Source organism: Thunnus albacares, chromosome 14 (genome assembly GCF_914725855.1).
Source record: "Thunnus albacares chromosome 14, fThuAlb1.1, whole genome shotgun sequence".
In the NCBI taxonomy this organism is placed as follows: domain Eukaryota; kingdom Metazoa; phylum Chordata; class Actinopteri; order Scombriformes; family Scombridae; genus Thunnus; species Thunnus albacares.
This window is the reverse complement of record NC_058119.1, coordinates 14,994,791-15,018,379: the sequence shown is the minus strand read 5'-3', so window position 1 is coordinate 15,018,379 and position 23,589 is coordinate 14,994,791. Positions and strand designations below refer to the sequence as shown.

Here is a 23,589-nt window from a genome sequence, read left to right as displayed (position 1 = left end):
ATTTATGTCCAAAAAACACACTTGTCCTCAAGCAATAGTGCTCCATCCCTTATAAACAGACAGTTGCGTGACTTCTGCATGTTTGAACACAAGCTCCGGGGTCTGACATAGTTTCAGTGTGGACTCATGGAGGCCGGCTGATGTGTGGCGAAAACATGTTTCTGTGTCCGCTCTGTGTCTCTCGAAGGTCTCCAAGAGGCTCTGCTCTCTGTCTTTCATCCCTTCAACTCTGATCTCTCAAACAGAGACGCACAGAGACGCAAACACGCATCAATAAACAGATTACGGTTAACGGTTTGGTTGAGACAAAAAGAGAGTGACACAGAGAAAAATAAATAAGGATTTGCAGAAAGGCAGTCATAGAGGAAATGAGGTTAGATGGACATAGAATCTGTCCGCCGAACTGACCGACCTTGTGCTTGTCTTGGCCAGAGATCAGTATGCAGAACATGTGGGAAACACTCCATCTATGGCAGATAGAGAGCAGAGTTCATTCCCCCCATAGATGTTCAACAGGATCACAAGTTTCCAAAATCATGTAAGCTGAGCAGAGAACAAAAAAAAAAAAAAAGCAAATCATTTACATCTGGCTCTGTCCTGCCTCTGTGGTGGTACATACAGCACTGTCTTTCCTCTCTGTCCTGTGCTGTTTGTGTCTGTTTGCTCCTCTTTTTGCCTAAAAGGCTTAAGCCAGCAAATAATGATGATTCATATTATCCATGAGTTTGTTGATCCTTCTTTTTGACAATGATATTAGTCTTAAAATGTAGGAAAAAAATGTGAAAAATGGGCTGTACTGCAGATCTTTTCAAAAGATTGATTCTCATCAGTTTGACTTTCATGCAATAACCTAAAGCTTGACATTGCGCAATACATATGTTTGTGGCATTCTGTGTGTCTCTCCTATACCATATTTTTACCATATATCACTTGAGGGAACAGACACGAGTCTAGCATGTTTGCCAGGAGCATAACTTAACATCTGTACATCTGATATCTATATTTTCTGCAAAGGTGCTCTCCCTTCTACTTAAACACCTGTTTTTCATTCCGTGCCTTGGATGTCTCTGCGGTCGGACAGTTGATGTCTTGACATCCCAGGGGTACTCACCCGACCCAGACCACACAACCCTCACATCCCACACTATAAAACAACACAACTCTTTTGATGAAACTTTTTCCATTGAAACATGCCTTCTCCTCTTGCCCAAGCGCTCTGCTATGCCAAACATGTGCTGCTCTTTTGAAATGTTGGATCATTAATGTCCATAAACACTTCAAACGCTGAGGAGCGATTGCTCTGAAGCTGGTCGGTTGGAGTTGCATTTGGTGGGGTTATTGTTTTAGGCAGCGGGGGGAAAGTACAGACCGTTTTTTGGGCGAGCGATCTGCTCATGGAAAGGAATCAGATGATTAAGCCTGTGCAGTCTGTATTCACACCAAGGACAAATACCAGCAGGGAATATTTGAGAACTTTGGTTACAGCAGATTTGTGTGAATATTTATTGCAGTAGGCTTTATTGTAAAAATTCTTGCTCGGATTTTTTAGGTCTTTTTGATATATTGTGAAATTCAATGCATCATTTGTGTATTAAAATTTTTAAATACCTTGTGGAGACATCATGCATCATCACTGGAGATGTGAAGCTGTACTTTACACCGCATCATTAAAATCTCATTTCCTTTGTTTTGTCAACCTGAAACACAGAAACAATGGCATCATTTCAGCTTCTGTGCTAAACAGGCATTTTTCTTTTTTTCTTTTTTTTTCCGAGTGATGCTTACAAAGTTTCCTAGTTGAATGTTGTGGATGTATTAAACTGTGAAGTATCTTCAGTGCTGTAGTTACAGGACAAATGTATGTTTTGTCATCTCGGTGGCTTGTGTGATGATATCCTGGGATTTACTAGGAGAAAAAAAGCCTGACAGAGGAGATGCTGTGTGGTATAGAAGAGAAGTAAGTGTCTGAGAGTGGCTGTGGTTTGTCGTCAGAGAAAGGAGGAATAAATAAAAAGATGAGAAAAGTGAGACGTCTGTCGGCCAGAGGCTAAAGAGGTGCAGAGGGTTGAAAGGCTGAGCAGAAGGCAAAAACAGCCTCGAGTAGAGCTATAAGACTGCTTCAATAATGCAAGGCTGATTAAGATGAAAACACTGGTGTGAGTAAATCCAGCTTTTATTTCAAAAAGGTGTAAATGATTAGTGGATGAATCAGAATCAGAATCATTTATCAAGCAAGAGCGCCAGATATTTGCTGGTTCTAGACTCACTGCAGTTTTCCTCTGTTTTAAATCATTGTAAATTTAATATATTTGGATTTTGGACTGTTGGTTGGACAAAACAAGCAATTTGGGCTCTGGGAAGTTGTTATGGGTGTTTTACTGACATTTTCAGGGTGAAAGCTTAATCAATTAATCTGAAAAAAACCCTCATTATTTGCAGCCCTAAAGGTATAGAACAGAAAAAAAGACTCAATAGAAGAAGAAGGCTGACACACCGCTTTACTCCCTCAGATTCTTGATTATCTGATTTTGCAAATGAGCCACTCAGGACAGGAAAAAGACAACCTGTTATCACAAGGTTACTGACAAACAAACGTTCCAAACAAATAAACTGTGTGTTGTCCGCCTCCAAATAAAAAACATTTATTTGCTTGCTTTTTTCATTTATTTGCTTTTTCAACAGTGACTTCCAGCTAATTCTCTTTTCCTTCCTCTTTGGGCTAAACCCCCATCAGTTTTTGCCAGCACACATTTTAGTTTTTGGTAAGTCTTGGCACAGTTGGCCCGGCAACATCCAACACATTGGAAACATCTTGCCAACTGCTCTGGGGTTGTTAAAGGGGACGTATCATGCACATTCCTGGGTCTATATTTATATTCTGGGGCTCTACTAGTATATCTTTGCATTTGTTTGATTTACAGTTAGTTCAAAAAACTCTTTATCTTATACTGGCCCTTAATGCAGCCCCTCAGTTCAGCCTCTGTCTGGAACAGGCCGTTTTAGCTCCTGTCTCTTTAAGGCCACCCTCTGGATGAACCCACTCTGTTCTGATCGGCTTCCGGCTCCAGAGGCTACTTAAACAATTTCTCTTCTTTTTCTTCTTCTTTACTCAAAATGTCAACTTCTCAAATACATCTGTACATGAGCCGAAATATGTGAGTGAACGACACAATCAACCCACGGAACAACCTTAGCAACCAAGGCTACGCATGAGCAGGAAGTAGAGGAAACATTGCAAACGAAGCGTTCAGAGCAGGCTGAAACTTGGGTTTTTGACTTTCAGGGAACATTTTTACTTACATTCACCTCAAGTTTTGGAACTTAAACCATGTTTAACATAGACACCCGACATCCTAACAGTATAAAAATGATATAAAATCACAAAAAAGCATGATATGTCCCCTTTAAAGAGACCTGAATCTTTTGTCTTCAACTATTTTGCACTACAAGACAGGTCCTGATTGCCTTGGATGTTGCCTCATCAACAGATACACCAGAATAAAAATAACTGAAGATCCTAAACTCTGGATCTGCGTAGCTTTTAAGAAACGACTGTGTTCAGTCCTCCAGGGGAGAAGGAGGTCACTCGACGGGAGAACTAGCAATGTCCACTTAACAATAGCAGAAATGCCACCCAAACACACCCTCCCTGAGCCAGTCTGATTATCCTGATCCATTTGAAAAGACACTGACAAATAGGAGATGGGAGATTATGTCAATTAGTGGTCACAGTCCCACCTAACCGGACCCCCCCATCTCTCAGGGTCCAATGGGATCAGAGTTCATGACCTAACTGCCAAAACACGGAGGCTGCTAACCCCTTGCCACAGAGGAGGGCTTTGACTCCGAGCACAGTTTTATCAGCCTTCATGCCCACACACACAAACACACACATGCACAAGCACTTTCACCTCCTCGCGACCTTCCGCTCATCCCTGTCTGACCTTGACCTATGCTGTTGTGTGTGTGTAACAAAAAAAGAGAGAGAAGGAGGTCAACAGGTCTCCAGAGAAACAGATTTATTTATTGGCTGATGCTTGTCTTTCCAAACGGGTGTAAATCTCCGTGCCAGCCAAGTGTTGGTGCACGCATATGGGCGTGTGAAGAGTATGAACTTTTGCTTCCACTTATGTGTTTTGCGCCAATATTTGTTTTGTCTGTGGCTTTGCATCCTGGCACACTTCTTTATAAATACATGTGGACGTGTGTTTGGCTGCTGTATCCTCTTTGATGTTTGGATGTGTGATGCTGTCAGTGCGTGGGTGTGTGTTTATATGTGTGTGTGTATGTGTGTGTGTGTCTTTGTCTGTGTGTGCTTTCCGTGCGGCTGTAAATCTCCAGACTGACATGTTGGTTCAGTAGGGAAACAGCAGGTTTGGGACACACTGATGGCCTTCACAGATGGCTTCAGGGCCCTGCCCATGGGAGGCCCGCTACTCCACCTATTAATTTATTCATTTTCCACTGCAGAGGAGACACTGAGGCCAGTGTGATTGTTTCCGAGAGCCCAAGTCCCTCGAGAGCAGCTCGGTTGTTTTCTTATCCAGTCCCCCTCCCCGCCCCCCCCCCTTCATTCTTTCTCCTCCTCATTCAGCCTCTCACCCTGTCTCTCTTCTGTCCCCCTGCCCTCTTTTCCTCAGGATGGCGGTGCTATGCATGTGTGTCTTCAGTGGATCTAACCTTATCACCCTGGTGCGACTGGCCGACTGACGAGCTTTGAATGTCATTGTCACAGTGTCATTGTGCCTGTCAGTCTGTCAGGTCAGGGTGGGATGTAGACCAGTACAAATAGAGGAGAGGCTATAATTTGACTGTCACTTACTGATCCATTACGCTTTAGCCACTTTGTGCATCGTGGGCGGATGGGAAAGCTATCCGAGTTTTTAAAAAAAGCCAACTGTAAAAGCAACAAAGCGGCAGTAGAGATGGATTGTAATGCTACTGCTGTAACCACCTTAGGAGGTGATTGAAAATCTGCTTTGTTGGAGCAATTTGATTGCAATTGAGGTGGTTTAAGACGCATTTCAGCCAAATGTTTGAAAGCTTTAAATTCATCCACGCTCCAAGTACTCCAAGAAATACGAACTTATAAATGTAATGTTTACCTTTCCTAAATGTAACTACTTTGTAAAATGGTCTGTTGAAGTAGCCATTTACACGGTTTTGCCTCTGCGGTAATGGCAGAAGAAGTTACACAGTGATATAATTAATCTTCCCTGACACAATAAAGAGACAAGAAGAAAGTGACTCCAGAGATTTCCACACTTGCGTCATACAGAAGTCGTAATTTACGGTTGTAGTGTTTATCTGATCCCCGATCGCTGAAACCATTCAATGATCTGTGTGGGTGAGAGAGCACTGTGAGTTCCCATGATGATGAGCAAAACATTTGCCTTGCTCGTAGTCCATCCATGTCTTTGTGTTTAGTGATGGATGCATGTTAGAGCAAGTCTCATTCTGGCTTTTTCAAACAGTCACGAAACTATTTTATTTCCATTATATTTCATATCTGGAGTATTTGTTGTTTGGTTTGACAACTGTCACATCATTCACACGTTCACTCTCATGCACGCAAATGTTTCCTCATATGAAATTAAATAAAATGATGTAGAATGACACAACAGGCCCAATGTGAATGCGTCTCAAAGAAAAGAAAATGAAGTGCAGTGATTTCATATCCCACAAGTGTTGTCAACTGGTTCAGACTTCACGTCGCAGCGGTTTAGAAATGACATTACTGTAAAAATCCTGCTTCATCCATCATATTCATTATGACTGAGAAAATAAATTACTCAGCTAGCTGAATCCGGCTTTTTAGCTCCAGCGAGTGTTCATGTAAATGAGAACAATGCTGTGGAAAGCAGCCTTGACTGTGTGTGTGTGTGTGTGTGTGCCACAAGTTTTTCTGACTTTATTATGGAGAGAAAATGAGTCCCTGGCTTGCTGTAGGCCTTTTTAAAGGGAGTCGGCACACTTATACTCATCCACAAACACACACACACACACACACACACACCAACACGCAACATCTTTTATGCATTTTACTGTGCAAGGCAGGCCAAGGCTCGGAGCCAGTACAGTTCTTCTGTCCGTGTGCTGCTGTTTCCACCCCTCTCTCTCTCTCTCTCTCTCTGCCTCACTCTCTTCCTCTAAATTAATGTACAACTCTCTCTGTCCTCCCTTCCTGCAGACAGGTGGTCTAGTGGTTCAGACCAGAAGGATGTTGGCTTACTGTCTAATGCTGTTTTAATGGTACCTTGTGTGGTGGGCAGAGAGAGGCATGCTGCAACTAATAGAAATTCTTTTGACTCTCCAGGACGTTATATAATGGTCTCATTCTGTTGAGGTAGACTTGTCAAATCTGATTAACGTGTGTATGAGCGTGTGCGTGTGGTTGTAGGCTCGCTGGTGTGCGTGTTTGAATGTTTTAGTTAAAAGAAGTTCAAGATTGTTCTAAATTTATATTTATTATCTAGAAAGTATCTTTTTTTTTTTTTAGTAAATAAACTTGTAACAATTTTAGTTACTGTAAGTCTTTTTTTTACTCGGTTCAGAAAAATGTGTGATGTTGCTGCCAATGTTTAATACTGTGTCCAAAGACAATGGAGTCAAAAACATCAGCAGTAAATTTCAGGCTTTGTCAGTTCAAAGAGTGAGAGTTTCATCCAGGCTCACCATTTTTGGCTGGACGGCAACAATGGAGCCAGCCCTACTAACACTTGACTGACAGATACGCTGAGTAAATAAGTTACACCAGTGGTCGGCCGGCTGAGCGTTGGAGTTTTCCCATTGGCCGTTGCTCTTTCAAAATGAATCGGCGCAAACGGTTTTCTGTTACGTGTACAGCAGTTCCACTGACTGCAGCTCATTCCGAATTGATCATATGCTAAGAGGATGCCCTACCTTAGTCCGCACCCGGACTCCTACGCCATGATCGCACGACTGTCGGAGGAGCGTGCGGAGGCCTTGTTGCAACTGACCCGGCGCGTGAGGTTCGCGGCCTCGGCGCTCGGGCTGCTACACATGAGAAATCTCCGTCGGCGGCTTCTGCTGCATATGAGCCGGCATAAACAGCGTGAGCTTGCAGAGAAAAAGAGAAAACAGCTTTCCAAGAGCTGCTGGGAGGCATGAGGGAGAGCTGTAGGTTGTAGGATGGACGAGACACTCCCACCCACACCCGCAAGCGACCGGCGGGACGGGGCAGACTCGAGTTTATACGCATTGGTCGCGTACAGTGGGGCTGCACTGTTAGAAAAGCGAGAGACAGATGAAGAGCGGGGGGAGTTAACAGATAATTAGAATAGTTAATTAGAAGTAAAACATCCCAAGATATGAGTGGAAAGTGTTCTTTCAACTGCATTTATAGCCTTTTTTTTTACTGAAACGTAGCTTATCCATGTCATGTGATGCTACTTCAGTACACTTTAACAACATACATTACTGGGACCACTACAGAAAATTGCAGATGAACCTTTAATATCCAGGAATTCACATTATAGCCACTACCACTGACTGTCTCTGTAACAAATTGGCCACAATTTTGCACATTAACCATATGCGGTCCAGACATATACTAGGTTTTGACCCAGTCTTGTTCTGTAATTCTCTCTCCACTCAGCCTGAACACTGGAATGAAGTTACAAAATCTAATATTGTATATTGGATCAGTGGATATTTGTTCTTTCATTGTCCGTAACTTCTAAAGAAATCAAATAAAACATATAAAACCTCACTGATAAAGAGATTCGAGATAACTGGGAGAGATAAACATTTAGGAGTCACTGGTTTCCAAATCCATATGTGTTCTGATATATTTCTGATAAGACACATACAGACTTCATTAGCTCATTTCCCAAATGAACTTGATCGCACGAGAAAAATATTTTCTCAAAGAATGAAAAAAAGTGGTCGAAAGTCGATCACACCCATCGCTCTGGTTTTCATCAAAAGAAATTCTGGAAAATGTAGGTGACTGTGGGAACATGGAGTCAACAAAAAAAGCAAATTACTACACTTAGCTCTTGGAATATACAGTATATGATAATATATGACTGTTATTTTTTGTAGTGTGTGTGTGTGTGTGTGTGTGTGTGTGTGTGTGACCATTGGGATGCGGGGGCTGTAGTGTGTGCAGGTGACAGCCAGACAGACGGCCACTATTCAACTGTGAAAAAGGTGGCGCTTATCAGCAAGCTGCAATAAAAACAGACAATGTGGCCATTCTTCTCTGGTCTGTGTGTGTGTGTGTGTGTGTGTGTGTGTGTGTGTGTGTGTGTGTGTGTGCACTTGTATGTGTGTTTTGATGCCTTTTCTCCACTATTTAACTGCAACCTATGGTAACAAGTGTGATAGTTCATGTTTATTTGATCAACTTAATGATGATTAAATGAAAGTCTCACTGTAGGGAGTGAGACAATGTGAGCTTGTGTCCACATTTTTCCCAGCATGAGTGTCTTTGTGTGCATGTGTGTGTGTGTTTTTGTGTGTTGCTGGTCCCTCATCAGGCCCTTATTAAATACACTAAGTGACCTTTGAGGAGGCGCTGATGGGTGTGTGTGGGACCCAGCCAACTTTCTCCCCCCCTCTCCTCTCTCACCGTCCCTCTTTTTAATTTGTCCTCTTCTACTTTGAACCCATTGCTTATCTACCTCTTTGTTCACGAGTACTCTTACACTCTCTCTCCGCACTACACGTAATGTACATTTTCTGCATGACATCTGATTCAACTCTGAAGGAGGGGTCAACACTCTCAGACGAAGGGTTCGCCACCTCTGTGGAATTTCAATTTTTCTAGCTCAGTGCTTTTCATTTACGATCACACGTCATATAATCGCAGAGAATTTGTAGGTTTCGAGGTATCCAATAAGGGCAGTTTTGTCCTCCACAGTTCTCCCTGTCTCCTTCTGTTTCTATCATTCCTCAGTCTAGAGACACAGTGCGCGCTATCTCCACCATCAGTGGAAATAGGTCATCACTCTACTGGCATTCACGCTTCGAACAGTCTCCAAAAGCCTCCACATTCCGGGAAATATGGGCGGAAGACAACGAACATTGTACAGTGTCACAATTGATCTGTCCTGCATTTTGGAGAACAAAGATGCCAAAACCCTTTTATTGCAGTGAATTAATGTGTGCGTCTGGAGCGATTAAGCTCTGGGTGGTTTAGATCGACTTAGTCATTTACATTGCAGCCCGCTGTCTGTCTGCGTCACCCCTTTATTCTTCAACCCTTAATTCCTTAACGCTAAATGTTGGCAGGTTTCGAGCGCAGGCTCGGAGGGACGCCGGCTTTATGTAAAGCGGAGTGCAGTTGAGGTATCACCTCTTTCTTCCATTTGGAAGGAAAAATGAAGGTGCAAAGCAGAACATGTGAACTCTCACAATCCTCTATGTATCCTCTTGTTCTTTGAGAAACTGCAGCTCAGATTAGGTTCATGTGATGCTTTGATCAATTTGATTTTCCACTTTTAACAAAATGTGTAATAGAAAAAGTTAAAATTGGATAAAAAATTGTTTTGTTTGTCAGATCGATATAGAAGTAAGACTTTGGGCTTGTTTTTAAAAAAACATTTGACTTTTTGGGGAGAAAAAATGGAAAATTGAATATTTAGAGATCAGGATAGTTTCAATGCCATGTTTTGACAGAATGTGTTTAGCTGATGGAAACAGTTTAATCTGATTTTAGTCAAGGAAATTTAAAATTTTTGAAAATTTTGTTACTGATTTTTTTAATGAAAACTGATAAGCATTAAGATACATGTTCCTAGCTAAGTATAGAATCAAATAGGGACACAGTTTCTCATGTAAGTGTGTGAAATTATGCACTAATGTGTTTGTAACCATGTGATTATTTTCTCCAGATAATAGTCAGAGTGTGCACTTGTGTGGGTTAATAATAATAATAATGATTTAGGATAAAGTAAAGGCACATTTCACAGAGATATTCTTTATAAAAATTTTAAATATATTTTATTCATTTACTTTTTTGTAAAACAAAAGATGTATTTCAGTAACAGAACTACTTACAGGTTAACTGATTAGAAAATATTGTCAAAGTTAAATTTCATTCTTTATTGCTACAGCAACAGTGAATTCAGGTGCTATGTCTGTACGTATGATTTCTGCTTTCATACCATAGAAGTTTAACTGAAGCAAATTAAAAAAAAAATTTAAGTACAAAAAAAAAGAAACATTTGAAGAGTGATAGTGAAAAATAGCGAGTACCAGAGACTTATCAACCCAACATTGTTGGTTCTATCCAGAGTCTCTTTCTCTCTCTTTCTTTCTCTTATTCTCCACTTGTTTTTTTTTCAGGAAGATGTCTTCTCTGCCCCGACCTCCTTCTCTCTCCAATTCAAAAAGCAAAAAAAAAAAAAAAAATTCAAGTTTCCCTCTTTCAGGCCACAAAAAAAACGCTGCTGTACAAAGTCAGTGGAAGCATCATCCAGTCCGTCAGTCTCTCTTCGCCATGTCTTACTCCGTTGATCTTCTTCCCCAGTAGGGATAAAAGAAAAAAAAAGCCCTGTTGTCTAATCATCTAGTATTCATCTGAATTATCTACTTTTTACATTATTAAAACGTACAGTTAAGTGGGTCATCTACATTTCTGTGCTTTGATGTTGTTTCTGGGAGCTCTGTGCCAGGGTCTGCACTGGCCCATTGCACAGCCCACATACAGCGAATCATTTCTCTCAGCTCTTTTCACATAGAAACAAAGCTCCCCCTTCCTACTCATCTCCCTTTCCATTCACTCTAGGATCATTACATAATCAACAAACATGTTTTTCCAAAAGTTGCCTCAAATCTTTAGGTTCCCCATTTCTTATCGCTACTGTCTAATTGATAAAGTCGCTTTAAGATATCGTACAAGTGATTGGCTCTACTATATCAGAAGCAGAATGAAGTCGTAGGAATTGGATGCTGTTCTGCTGATCTGCTTTTCTTCAGGGATTAAAATCATATCACGCTGTTATAAAAAGTGGTTTCTTTGGGGCTCTTATGGGCAGGCATGTGTGTAAGGCATAGCGTGCAGCTTTTCCCCCTCTCAGACATTAATATGTCTGATTCCTCTAAGCAGATCAGAACGACCGGCTTGACTACCTGATTCATGTTAAAGCTGAGAAAATAAAAACTTGACCACCCTGCGATTCCCTGGTAGGACTGTGTAGTGGGCTGGTAACAGATTTTGCAGGGATCTCGGGTGCAGGGACTCAATATTGAAAGGAGAATTAGGATCTAAGCGGAACAGGGTGGAATGTGGGGAGCGATGGTGGATTCTGCGGACAGCGCGGCGAGCTGCGTCACTGGAAGACGGTGTGGTAGGTGGGACACTGATGGGACTTCATGTACTTGATGGCAAACTTGAGCTCCTTGCTCTTCTTATCCCACTTGTGTATGGACATGACCAGTAGTTGCTGGTCCACTTTGCGGCCCATGATGAGGAAGTTGGAGCCCAGGCTGTCTAGCTGGGAGCACGGGCAGTTGGCGCCATTCTTGATGTACAGCGTCAGCTTCTTCATGTCCTTCTTCCTGAGCACGCCCTGCTTCAACACTTTCTTCTTTTTCTGTGCCGCTATCAGCTTCCTGTCACCCTTCTCCTTCTTCACCTCCTTGATTTTCATCTTGAGGGCTGAGGAAAAAAAAGACAAAGAGATATTTTAAGGCTGAACTTTTTTATTTACACCCAGATTCTTATGATGTGTCACTCGGATTCACATGTTCTGCTCACTTCTACTTCAAGAGGCTATGACATTTCCTCTCTCTGCAAGAACAACTCTGAGCTCTGTGTTGTGCAAAAGAAGCAGCTGGTTTAAACCTCTCCTGAGTATCATCATTTCACCTCTCCCGCATTGTAAAAACTGCATCCTGTGTGTATATTTGTGTTGTTGACTTGGGGAAAACCAGTAAATGACAAGGAAGAGATGTTTGTGGAGTTACAATAACAGCTGGTTTATGTCTTTAACTCTAAGTCCATTTTTAAGCCCTTAAGTGTGTCTAAGTCACAAGTCTTTATAAGCAAGTTTCAAGTCAAGATGCAAGTCTTTCAAATATCTGACTGTTAAATGACACAAGTTCCTTTCACAGATGGGTCAAAAGTGTTACATGACTGAGACATTTTAATGTGAATAATTGCCAATAATTCACTTTTTGCAAGCTGTGTGGCTATGCAAGGCTTGTCTTTGCCTTTTTTTATTATTGTTACAGGATGTTAACATGTCAAAACTTGGGACTTGAATGTTTTGTCTCAGGTCTGTAGAGAGTTCACAGCAGTCAAGTCTAAGTCAAGTCTCAAGTTCTCATTCTTCTCAACTAAGTCTGACTTGAATCCAGGTCTAAAGCCTGCAGCTGTAGTTATACATGGGACCACAGTCTGTAGCATTATTTGCTCGTCAAAACTGACTAATACTGTACATAATTTTACAACAATCAGCTAAGCAGTTTGTAAGCAGATGTAATCAAAGTCTTATGCTTCTCTGATGGGATATTGCATTTTCTCTGCTTACAACCATGTATTTTTTAAAGCAAAAAGTACAGAACAGATAACCTCTGTATTCTCAGTATGTGGTGTTCGGTTACAGCAAACTCAGGTTTATCAGACTAATGAAGCACTGACTTGTATCTCCCGTCGAGCCACATGTTTATAAGTTCATATTTTTACATGTGAGAGATTAAAATTGAACTGCCAAGCATTTGAGCAAGGAATTCTCTGGGTGAACATTTTGACAGGTGAAATTAATCACGGGCCGGGCAAAGGCGCTGGGTCGGTATGAGGCATCGCTATGTACCCAAGCCTGTTGGAAGATCGCCATTTCACTTCTCGCCTGCTTGTCTAACTGCTGCATAAACATCCCTCGGTACTCTCTGATACGTATACACACATGCGAGGTGATGGCATGTTCAAGGAGGAATGCGTGTGTTGAGTTGCCTCTCATCCGCATCTCGATTCACATGCAGCTCCCTCTCTGAGGGTGTGTTTGTGTGCCTATACACGCTCGAGCGTGTACGCACTTTTGTGAATGAATGCATTCATGTGTGTGTGTGAGTGTTTCAGCTCGGGATAGGAAGGATAAAATCATTTTCACTTTTAATGCCCACACCCGTATTCAGTCATATTCAGTCATAAGTGATGCAGTGGGGCCCACCGTGCAGCCTGGCCAGTGTCCTTATGACAAGCTGTGCCCACGTCTTTATACAAAGTCACTCTTTTTAAAGTGAGTAGAGGGGGCGTAGAGGTAGAAACAGATGGAAAGTGAAAGAGAGAGAAGTGCGCTGTCATTTTGAGGAGAAACAGGTTTTCTTTTAAGCTAAAGCAAGCACCTTCCCCTCCCAACCAGGTGCAGGGTGCTTGTCCGTACCGTGCCAGACGCACTTCCCTGCACCTTTCTTTTCAACTCTTGTCATTGTTCCGTGCTACTGGATGGTACTGCACTGCATACTTAGGAATGCAAGCAAAGATATGGGATCAGACATCAAAAGTAGACTGTAATAAAACACCAGAATGCTCTCAGGGCAAACAGTGAGCGAAGATGAATAGGTAACAACATTCATGAGGCGTGAGATCAAGCTGTAATCAGCTATCGCTCTATAGAATAACAATGTTGAGCCATTCTTGCCTTGATCTCCAAATCCATACGTCACAGTTATCTCGACTTCTCCGCTCATCCTCATGTCTCATCCGGTGACATACATTCATAGCCAATAATCTGTCGGCGTGGCCGGCTATCTGCTTTCACATGTAATCATGTTTCATCCAAATGAACAGAAAGAATCCGCGTCGTTCTTTCTGATCCTCCGAAACATGTCGGAAGATTGAGACATGAAGGCTAATCCTGCAATTAATCAGACAAATATCTGTGATTTGGTAATAATGTGATTAATTACAGGGGATGAGTCTACGTTTTGGCTGTGGCTCAGAGTGTGAGAGATGTGCATAGATTGTTGTTATTGTTGGATGTGATGGGATGTTTATTAATTTATGATTTATAATGGGTCATGTTTTGTATGTCCCATCCATTTTGTAGGTGTGTGTAATTGCCAGTTGACAGATTACGTAACTGCAGACATCTCCTTTGTGGGACACTGCAGCATAGAAATATGGTTTTTAGCACCGGTCTGACCACATTTCATTTTCAATTACTGTATTCTCACTAATATGTTCAGAAACATGATTCTCCCAAGGTTACGAGGTTTTTTTTTTTTTGTCACCATTTCTTATTCAGTGCTTTGAAACTTATGACCGCAGAAAATGGACTGTAGTATATCATTAACTCTAAAGAGTGGGGCAACAGTCCATGCAAGCAGAAACTCAGCTGCTGCGGAATATGATGGGCCAAAAGCTTCGATGAGCAGGAATAATGGAATAATTATCTTCTGGCTTCATATGCAGGTCAGAACTGTGGTGAAACTGGAATACTGGAAAGTAGAAAACTTAGAAAATGGTGTTGAATGGGCGTCGGGGACTCAGGGCTGTTAAATTGATTAGTCGATTTACAAGAAAGAAGAGTTATGCTAGCAGAGAGAATAATTCAAATAAATGTGTTAATTTTGACCCTTGTCTAAAAATACTTGTAAAAATATTTGGTTAAACTTAAGAGAAAGAACATTTATTATTTCCACCCACTCAGAGTGAAAATTAAATAACTGCAGTGTATTTAAGTGTTAGCTCAGTGTTGAAACAGTTTTTGTAAATGCATAAATCACAAGACTGTGAGTGTGTATGAGTGTTGTAGTCCCGTAATTGCTTTGGCTAATCTACACAGACTAATGTTATACAACATAATGATTCAGGTGGCAGACAGGTGGGCTTGTAACATGGTGCAACTACTGCTGCTGCTGTTTCTAGCTCGAAGTGTAGCTGCCTTTCAAACCAAACCAAAAATTCTTTATAATGATCATGACGGCACTTATAACTTCGGCTTTCTTCACCACAAATTCTTTCTTTCGTTTTCTAAAATTCTCTTACTTGTAGTTTACTCACAATCCAACTTATTAATGCTTGGCAGGTTGCGGATTCTCCACAAGGGGGAGCTGTTGATGGACCCGTTTTGCACTAACCTGCTGCTACTTGAAGGAAAGTAGCAGCAACTGTTGCGTAACTGCGTAGATGTTGACAAGTCTGTGTCGCCACCTACTGGTAATGGCTGCTGTACTTTTACTTTTGAGCCACCTGCAGGCAATCAGTTTTTTGAGGTTTTTTTTTTCTGCTTAGGGCAACACAAAGACAGGCCAGCTGTGCCATGTGTTAAATTGTCTTTCCTCACCTGTTCTGTATGTGTGTCAATGCAACACTCAAACATTTTAATCACCCGTACTGTACTTACCGAAGTCACTGGCGCAGTAATGCTCCATGATGTTGTCTGATTTCAGCTCGTTGTCACACGGAGGGCACTGCTTCGACACTGAGGAGACAAAAGAACAAACTTTCATCAACAACGACACTCGAGTGGGAAGAATTACGCATATTTCATTCGGTGCTATTAAGGCCAGATTAGCTAATATCTAACGGCTGAGTTGAGGTCATTGTTAGTCAAGTGCAGTCAGCAAAACCAAAGCCGTGTCAGTATGAAATCGTTAAGCCCCGAGCACTTTTGAGGCACTTATTTGGAGCCCCCCTCCCCTTGTCAGAGGCTATTTGCTGTGGAGAGAATATATAGTCCAGCAGGCTGACTGATGTTTGCCCTGCAATTACACTGGAGAAAATGTTTTTATTCTGGCCGTTGTATATTTTGGTGGTGCAGGCGTGGTCTTGGGCGCGCAGAAAGGTAAACGCTGCAGAAGGAGCAGCTGAACATGGTGAAAAGTGTTTCTGTACACAGACACAGCAAGCACTTAGGCCACACAGCAACCACACATTGTGAAACAGCAAGTGGAAACCAAAGCAACAAGTTCAGTTTATTTTTAACTTCAAATTTATGACTGTGCCTCTTTCGCTCAAAAGCATGTTTAGCCTCACTAACTTTGATTTGAGGGCTGTGTGATTGTTATTATTGTGTACCCACACAGTGGAGATACAACATGAGAGAAACCGAGAACAAGCACTACAGTAAACTGAGTCTTTTTTTATGTTTCAAATATTGCAAAATCTTGCTCGGTTCTACGCTTATACGGCATAAAACGGACAGTTTTATCACCTTTGTTACTTTCAAAAGTCTTCTCTTCTTCAGACACACAAGCACACACAGACATGCCGCATACTGCCTTGCAATTTTCTCCAAAGGCTCTTCAATATAAAACTTTATTATGACAATTACTACATAAACTCCATGTAATCCCAGAGGGGCTGGTTGCAGCTGTACACATCTAATATCAGTCTACTCATCTCCCAAAAAAGCCTTGGGCCATTTGAATGAGTAAGGCATAACATTAGAAAGAGGCAGGGGGGGAGAAGGATGTGGTTGCAGCAGGTATAGAACCTCTCCCTACACCCACATATATATACACGCACAGGCAGAGAAATATGATTTGAGAAAACTTGTCTGAAGGGAAAACAACACAAACCCTCTGCTGAGTAAGCAGCCTTTTTTCAGGGAGACTGCTTGTAGGGGACCTAATTTTTTCTGTCATTCACTCACCACAATATCCCAAATATTTTTCAAATCTCTCCCCCTCCAAAAGTTTCCTGTTCTCTCTCTCTCTTTTTCCTCTGTGTCACACATTTACAGAAACACACGGGACTATATTAGCACAGTCCAGCCCAGGCCCCTGGGTTAAAAGTCAGAGTTCAAAGGTTATCACCCCCAGCCCAAACCTCAGCGTCTGGGCAGATAATGAGAGGGGTCAAAGTTTAGCATGCTTCGCTGCTCGGGTCGTGGGGAGGTGAACCCCCTAACCATCGCTGAGCGTACGTATGTGTGGAGGGAGTTGAACCATGTTCTTGTTGCCTGTTTTTCTGCCTGTTTTTTCTCCTCCTGAGGGTTCCCATAGCTTTCGTGGGCGAGAGACCTGCAAGGCCTACAGGGTCAGGCCTCTTAATTGTCTGGTGCTGACATGAAGACTGGGACAAGAACACGGAAACACACACACACACACACACACAAACACACACACAGATCAAGAGACGCCAAAACTCTTCTGGATTTGTGTGTTTTGAATGATTCCCTTGAAGCTGTTAGTCTTATTCAGGCTCCACGGTAATTCATTCTGGTTTCACAGGGGTGGTATGTTGGCAGGAGGCCCAGTTGCTTCGATGCCAGAGCATGTGTCAGGAGAAAGAAGTCCCTCCATGAAAACTTAGTTGAGCTTGGACAGAAAACCATTTGGATGCTGCTGAGAAATCAATTAAGCGACGACTGCCCTCATCACAGTCTGGTCTCCGTCGAGGGAATCACCGTCATGTTCTGATGGGAATCACTGCTGCGTAGCTTTTTTTTCCTGGACACATTTCTACTCAGAAAATATTTTAACATTAGGTCATTAATGTATTTTTGCCATCAACTTAAAGCAGTTAAGGAATTTTCACCATGCTATGTGATTATATTGTGAGGCTTATGTTCTTGCTTTGGTTGACTTTGGACTTGACCACCTCTCATGTGTTTTCATTTGGCTTTTAGATAACACAGATACTTAAATGTTCCCAAACATAGTGACGAGTGTTATAATATTGTCTCTCAGAGCTGTTGTTGTAGCCTGTGAAAGACAGATGAGGAGAGAGGAGAGATGATGGGAGCGGGGTGAGCAGGGAGGTGGTCCGTTGGAAAGCCCTGTTGTTAATCTTCGAACAGCAAGCCAAAGTGGAAATGACGCGCGGCAAGAGTCCAGTAGTTTAACTGCACAACTTCATTTAGTCATAGCTCTGAGGTTAATATCACTTTCTCCATTTCATTGTTTCTCGCTCTTGATGTATTTGCAGTCTCTCGGCCCCCCCCCCCCCTCGCCGATCCTTTCCATAGCCGTTACCTCACGAATCAGAGAGGTTGATTAAAAACAGCAACGAAATCTCCCCAGTATCAAGAAAAAAAAAACTCGAGAACACTTTTGTGATGTCAATGACAAAAGTTGACGTTAATGATAAATAAGTGAAGAGTCATTTGTCAAATAATGACTTAGTTTTGAAATAAAAGGCCCCATAAAGCAATGTCAATGTGCACCAATGTGAAATGTTATTAGATACGATATTTGGCTGCTGTGACCTCCAAAAACATGACAGTAAAGTAATGATATCATCATCATCATCATCATCAACAGGAAATCAGTTGGTAATTTGGACGTAAATTATGGCCATCACTGTAAGTGACTAAAAAAAGCAGAACCGCTCTGCCCAATCACAGTTAATGTTATCTTAGAGTATGAACAAAGACCCCCCCTCCCCCTTTTCTCTTTCTTACACACATATCTTAACTTAAAAAAAATCTTACAATATCCTCATCTGATCCCCTGAGGTGTCCTGTAACCTCATCCCCTGCAGCCCGAGCATCACATCCACTTTTATGGGGAGAACGTTCCATTTAAAGTATGCGTCGGTCACCATCTCACGCCTCATTTGGACCCTTTAAGTTACGAGTAGCAACACTTATGACATAAAACGGTACCGTGCCGGAGATGAAATGCAGCGTGTGATTTATGTCGGAGGGCCTAACATCTGTTTAAATGTGGCATGCAGACAGACAGAGAAGGACTTAAACACGGCCCGCGAGGCAACCCCTGGGGCCCCTAAAACACAGCACGTTCCTCGCATCTGTAGGAATCCTATACAGAAGAGAAAATACATTCTCAAAAGGCCTAGGCAGTCTTCCATGCACAGAGCATTGGATCACATTTTCCCCTTTCATATAGCAGCCAGGGCCACATGAGTAGCGCCCATTGTGCTGCTGGGGACCTGACAGTGCTGCCTGTCTCCTTTAGCACGGTTGTAACTTACACTAGCCACATCAATGAGGGCGGCGAGGACAGACAATATCTTTCACACCGCGCAATTTCAACGACTTTCACCGGACAACGCGCATATTGTCTCGAAGAACATTTTCCGCGGAAACATGCAACTTGAGTTATAGAGTTTAGCCCGTGCCAAAAACAGAGACACTGCAGAATCATCCCTACGCTTATCATACCTGCTGATTTACAGAAGCTGACAGTAGCTAGGGGTAGCATCATTAAATCCATGAGGTGAACTTGATGGGCGGCATTAACTATGTTCTGCCTGAGAGAGTGAGCTCAGCTGGCCTTTTTTTTTTTTTTATTCCCTGGATGCCTGGACCCTCTTTTGTCAGCAGTCTGCTTGTCTTCCTCGGTATAATATCTACAGACTTGTGTTTCACATAATCACACCCCGTGGGCCCCCATAACACACACACACACACACACGCACATAAGCTGGCACGCACACACACATATGCCAAAAAATCATCCACACACGCACAACCTGAGCTCAGGTGGTGGTGGTGGTGGTGGTGTTCCTCTCAGTTTTGGCTGTGACAGAGTGGTGGAAAGTGAATCTAACTCTGTACTGCTAGTTTCCACAGGAGCTCTCGAACCGTGCTATATCATGTAATTGCAGAATAGCTCAGATAGCATCGGGGCCTCTCGGACAGGGGGAGAGCAGCAGGTAGAGCAGCATTTGATTCCTGTGATTGATCAAACTCCCCGAGATTCATCTGGATTACTACATACGATCCTGTGTGAAGAGAATCATCCATGTCCTTTGACACAGAAGGTTCCCGAGAAACTCGCTTCTAAGAGTTCTTAGCTGAGATTCCTTTTTATTATTTCTGGCTGTGTTTTTGTGTGTGTGTGCGCCTTATGTGTGTGTGTGTGCGTGCGTGTGCGCGCGTGTGCGTGTGTGTTTGCGAGCCAAAAGCTTGTCCTCAGGATGGCCCCATCGGCACATCTGAGAATCTCTGGTTCTTAACAAAATGTCAGTGACTGAGCCTTCGGGCTAGAAGTGATACGGGTTCACTCTCAGTTTCACTCACACCCGAACACACGCACAAACACACACATATTCACAACCACACAAACTCAAATGTAATTGTTAAATCCAACCGATATTCCATTTTCACTTTATGCTTTAAACATTTCATTCATAACATCTAGTCCTATTTTTTTCTCTTGGCATTAAGTTTCATATGATCTCTCTACATATTTGCCCTCTGGTCTTGCACCACTTTCTGTAATCTAGCCACCTCTGATCGTTATTTGATTAGATAGGATCAACAAACAGTCTCCTGTTTGAGGAGGTGACAGATGAAGTCTTAACCGCCTCCTTCTCAGTGAGCGTGTAAAAAGAATGAGTTATGGAGCTGCAAAAGCCAAAATGTCACATAGTTGATACGAGTCCTACAAAAACAGAACAGCCATTTTTCCTAATGGAATAAGTCAGCCCTGCATGATTTCACCAGAGAATCGAACGATCTTTTCCCACTTTTAAAATCAGAGTAGATAGATATCAGTATGCTGTGAACATTTTTGATAAAAAGTGAAGATATATTACTCAACTTGTTTCAATTGACAGGACTGAAATGATGTTTTGGCATTATTGGCTTTCATTTGTAGTGCTTTAGTAAATCACTATTTATTTAACATAATTTTTTCCAGCTTTTTAAATGTATTAAGGAAAAGATATTAACTATAATACATACAGGAGCGTTATTTCAAACCAAAGTAGATAATAAAAGGCAATAAACGGTTAAAGGCAAGAAGTAGAATAATGAGAATAATAAACCATTTTCTTATTGAAAGCAGAGAGGCGGACACTTTTTTTTATGCTGCAGGAAGCAGCTTTTCTCCTCTCCTGCGCACTGTCTGCTTCTCTTTACTCCCGCTTCCTTTCACTCCTCTCCTTTCTGCTCTCTTAGGGACAATCAGACTCTAGCCATTCCCATTCTCTGCCTGCCTCTCTTGTCCTGTCATGTCGACTAATTAGTGGGAGCTCAGTAATTGGCCTTCTAGCTAATTGGCCTGCTGGCTGCCAGACCCAACAAAGGCAGAGCAGGCTGGGACACAGTGGGGACTGTCCCCCTCCACTGTCTAAAGACTCTCATCAACTCCCTCTCTCCCCCTTCTTAGCGCTGACTGCTTTTGTGAAGAGGCTGCTTAAGTAGTCGCTCTGCGCACACACACACACACACACACACACACACACACACACACACACATGCACACACACACACACGCCTATTTCTCTCAATTTAGTTCTCACTCACTCTCTCAAAGTTCTCTGTCCTCCTGCTTGTTCTTTGTCCAAAATTATATAATATTTTCAATTTTTTATGAATCAGATCTCATTGAGAAACACTGAGGTGGTGATTTGTCTTCTTATTTCATTCATCTTGGGTTCATTTGTTCATTTATTGACACTCAGCAGACCATCTTGTGAGTTGCATACATGACAGCTTGAAATAAGACATTCTCCATTCACTCAGCTGTTAGATTGATTAATTAGCCCCTGATTGGCATCTACTGACAAAACTGTGTGTGTGTGTATGTGTTTCAATTCTTTTGTAAAGACGTGTTTAACATCACAGTCTATTTATCTTAACTCAGTGAGCGATCTGGACACCGGAGTCTCTCAGTCTCCCGTCTCTGTCTCGGTCTGTCCCTCCCTGAGGCGTGTGGAGATGGCACGGAGCCGTCCTGAACTGTCCACTTACACAAGAACCTTCCCCTGTAGCCTCTTCCTGCTCCTGCCTCTCTCTCACCGACCTCCTCTGGAAAGCCTCTCACTTAAACTTTCATCTGTCATCAGCGCGGGGCAGGGGGACCATATGAGACTCACAGCCGTTTTTTTCAGACTCTCGCTGTTTCAGACTCTGCAGGATCTTGAACACTCATCTGTCTTAGAAATGTTGAGATTTCTGAGATTTGAGATGAACATAAGGTCTAAACTTCTGAATGCAGAGACAGTTTATTCTCTTGATACGGTTTTATTACTGCAATTGTGTCTGCACAACACAAGTCACAGTATAACAATAATTGCATTTTTTATGACAATTATTTCATTTTTTTAACCCGTATGTTTAATTTAGTTTCTAATATTACTGTTACTTACTAAAATGCATCAGCTACACTACATATTAAAAACTAAAATTTGTCCAATACGAACCATGTTTTGTGCAGAATATCAACAATGGCTGAACAAGCTTTGGCAATACTTTTTATGCTAGAGAGATTTTACAGTTTTTAAAACTTTTTATCAATTGATTTATTTAACTTAAAGTGATTGTAGTGTCATTGTTGAACGTTCTGACGGGGTAGTTAGATTTTAGTATGTCCAAAATGTCATATTAACATGTTGCCTAAAATCTCAAATAGCCATAATGAAAACTTTTGACCTGTAATTTATTTAGGAGCCATGCTTAATTATATTTAAATATATGTTGAGTATATGCATCCATTTGTATCTGTGTGTGGGTGTATGTGCACATGGCTTCCCTACCTGGTGGCTGGGTCGCATGGTTCCCAGTGAACTGCATGGGGATGCAGAGGTCGTTATCAATGGGGAACTTATCGCAGGTCAGCATCTCCGGCCAGGGGAAGCCGTAGGTCTCCATCACCGGAGCACAACTGTCCCTCACGGCCTCACACAGCGAGCGGCAGGGATAGATGGGCCTGTCTAGGCACACCGGTGCAAACAGAGAGCACAGGAAGACCTGGGTATCGGCATGGCACCGTTTGGCCAGGAGGGGCACCCAGCTGCCAGCCTGCTGCTTCACTTCTGGCATGGTCTCGTGGTCCAGGAGGTTGGGCAGCCTCATTTTCTTGTAGCCCACATTGTGGCACAGGCGCAGGTCAGCTGGTATGTCCACACACTGGGGCTGCTTGGTGTAGAAGCGGCCGTTGTGGAAGTTGTCCGATTGCCAGCTGTAGTAGTCGTACTCGTCTGCAGCCGAGACGGTGAGGAGTAGGAGGAGGAGGGAGAAGAGCGACAGGCCCGGTGCCAAGCTGAAGGAGCCCTGGGTTAATGCCCACCTGGGGCTCTTTTGTCCGTGTGCCATGCCTCTCTGAGCTCGGACCAACAATTCAAGAAGGTTGTATCCAAAGTCTCCAAAGTAACTCAGTGAAGACAAAATGCAGAGAAGAGAGAGGAACAAGTGGGGCAGGCGTACAAGCTGTAATCCTTTTGTTTTCTCCTGAATGTGGACGAAGCAGATTGAAAACAAAAGTGTTTAATTCCCTTCTTCCCTGGAGAGTCAGCCCTCAAAGCCTCCCTCAAACACCTCCCTGTGTGTGAGTGTATGTGTGCCTCAGGTAGTGCAGTGTGGAGGCAGCATTCAAGAAAGGGTGAACACACAAGTAGGACTTCTTATTCTCTAATTTTCCCTATTCACAACTTCTCACTCTCCTTCCTTCTCCCTCCTTCAGAACTGTCTCCGGCCCTCCCCTGCTCTCTGTCTATCAGTCTGCAGCTGTTATGAGGAGTACCTAGGTTTTAAGAGGCAGTGGTAACTGCTCTCTGCGGCTGCCTGCCCCCCTAGCAAGGCTCCCAGACCACTCACCTTCCTACTGGCCTCCCCTGGACTCACTCACAACTGTCTCAGCCAATCACAACCCTGGGGGAGGTTACCAGTGGTCTTCAGGACACTCCTCCTGCCCCTCCTCTAAAATAAGTTAACATGAGAGAGAGAGAGAGAGAGACAGAGAGAGAGAGAGAGAGAG

At 42.7% G+C, this 23,589-nt stretch overlaps 2 protein-coding genes across 5 annotated transcripts in view; one reads left to right on the top strand and one right to left on the bottom strand.

The window, feature by feature from the left end:
• Positions 1–23,589, top strand: part of golga7bb (golgin A7 family, member Bb) — a 210,159-nt gene that overhangs the window by 122,532 nt on the left and 64,038 nt on the right. The gene's annotated exons all lie outside the window — the stretch shown is intronic.
• sfrp5 (secreted frizzled-related protein 5) lies at positions 9,944–23,371 on the bottom strand. The gene is made up of 3 exons (XM_044373002.1): positions 22,370–23,371; positions 15,321–15,398; positions 9,944–11,629 (listed from the first exon to the last, which is right to left on the bottom strand). The coding sequence occupies exons 1-3, from the start codon at positions 22,926–22,928 to the stop codon at positions 11,301–11,303; spliced, it is 966 nt and encodes a 321-aa protein (XP_044228937.1). The 5' UTR covers positions 22,929–23,371; the 3' UTR covers positions 9,944–11,300.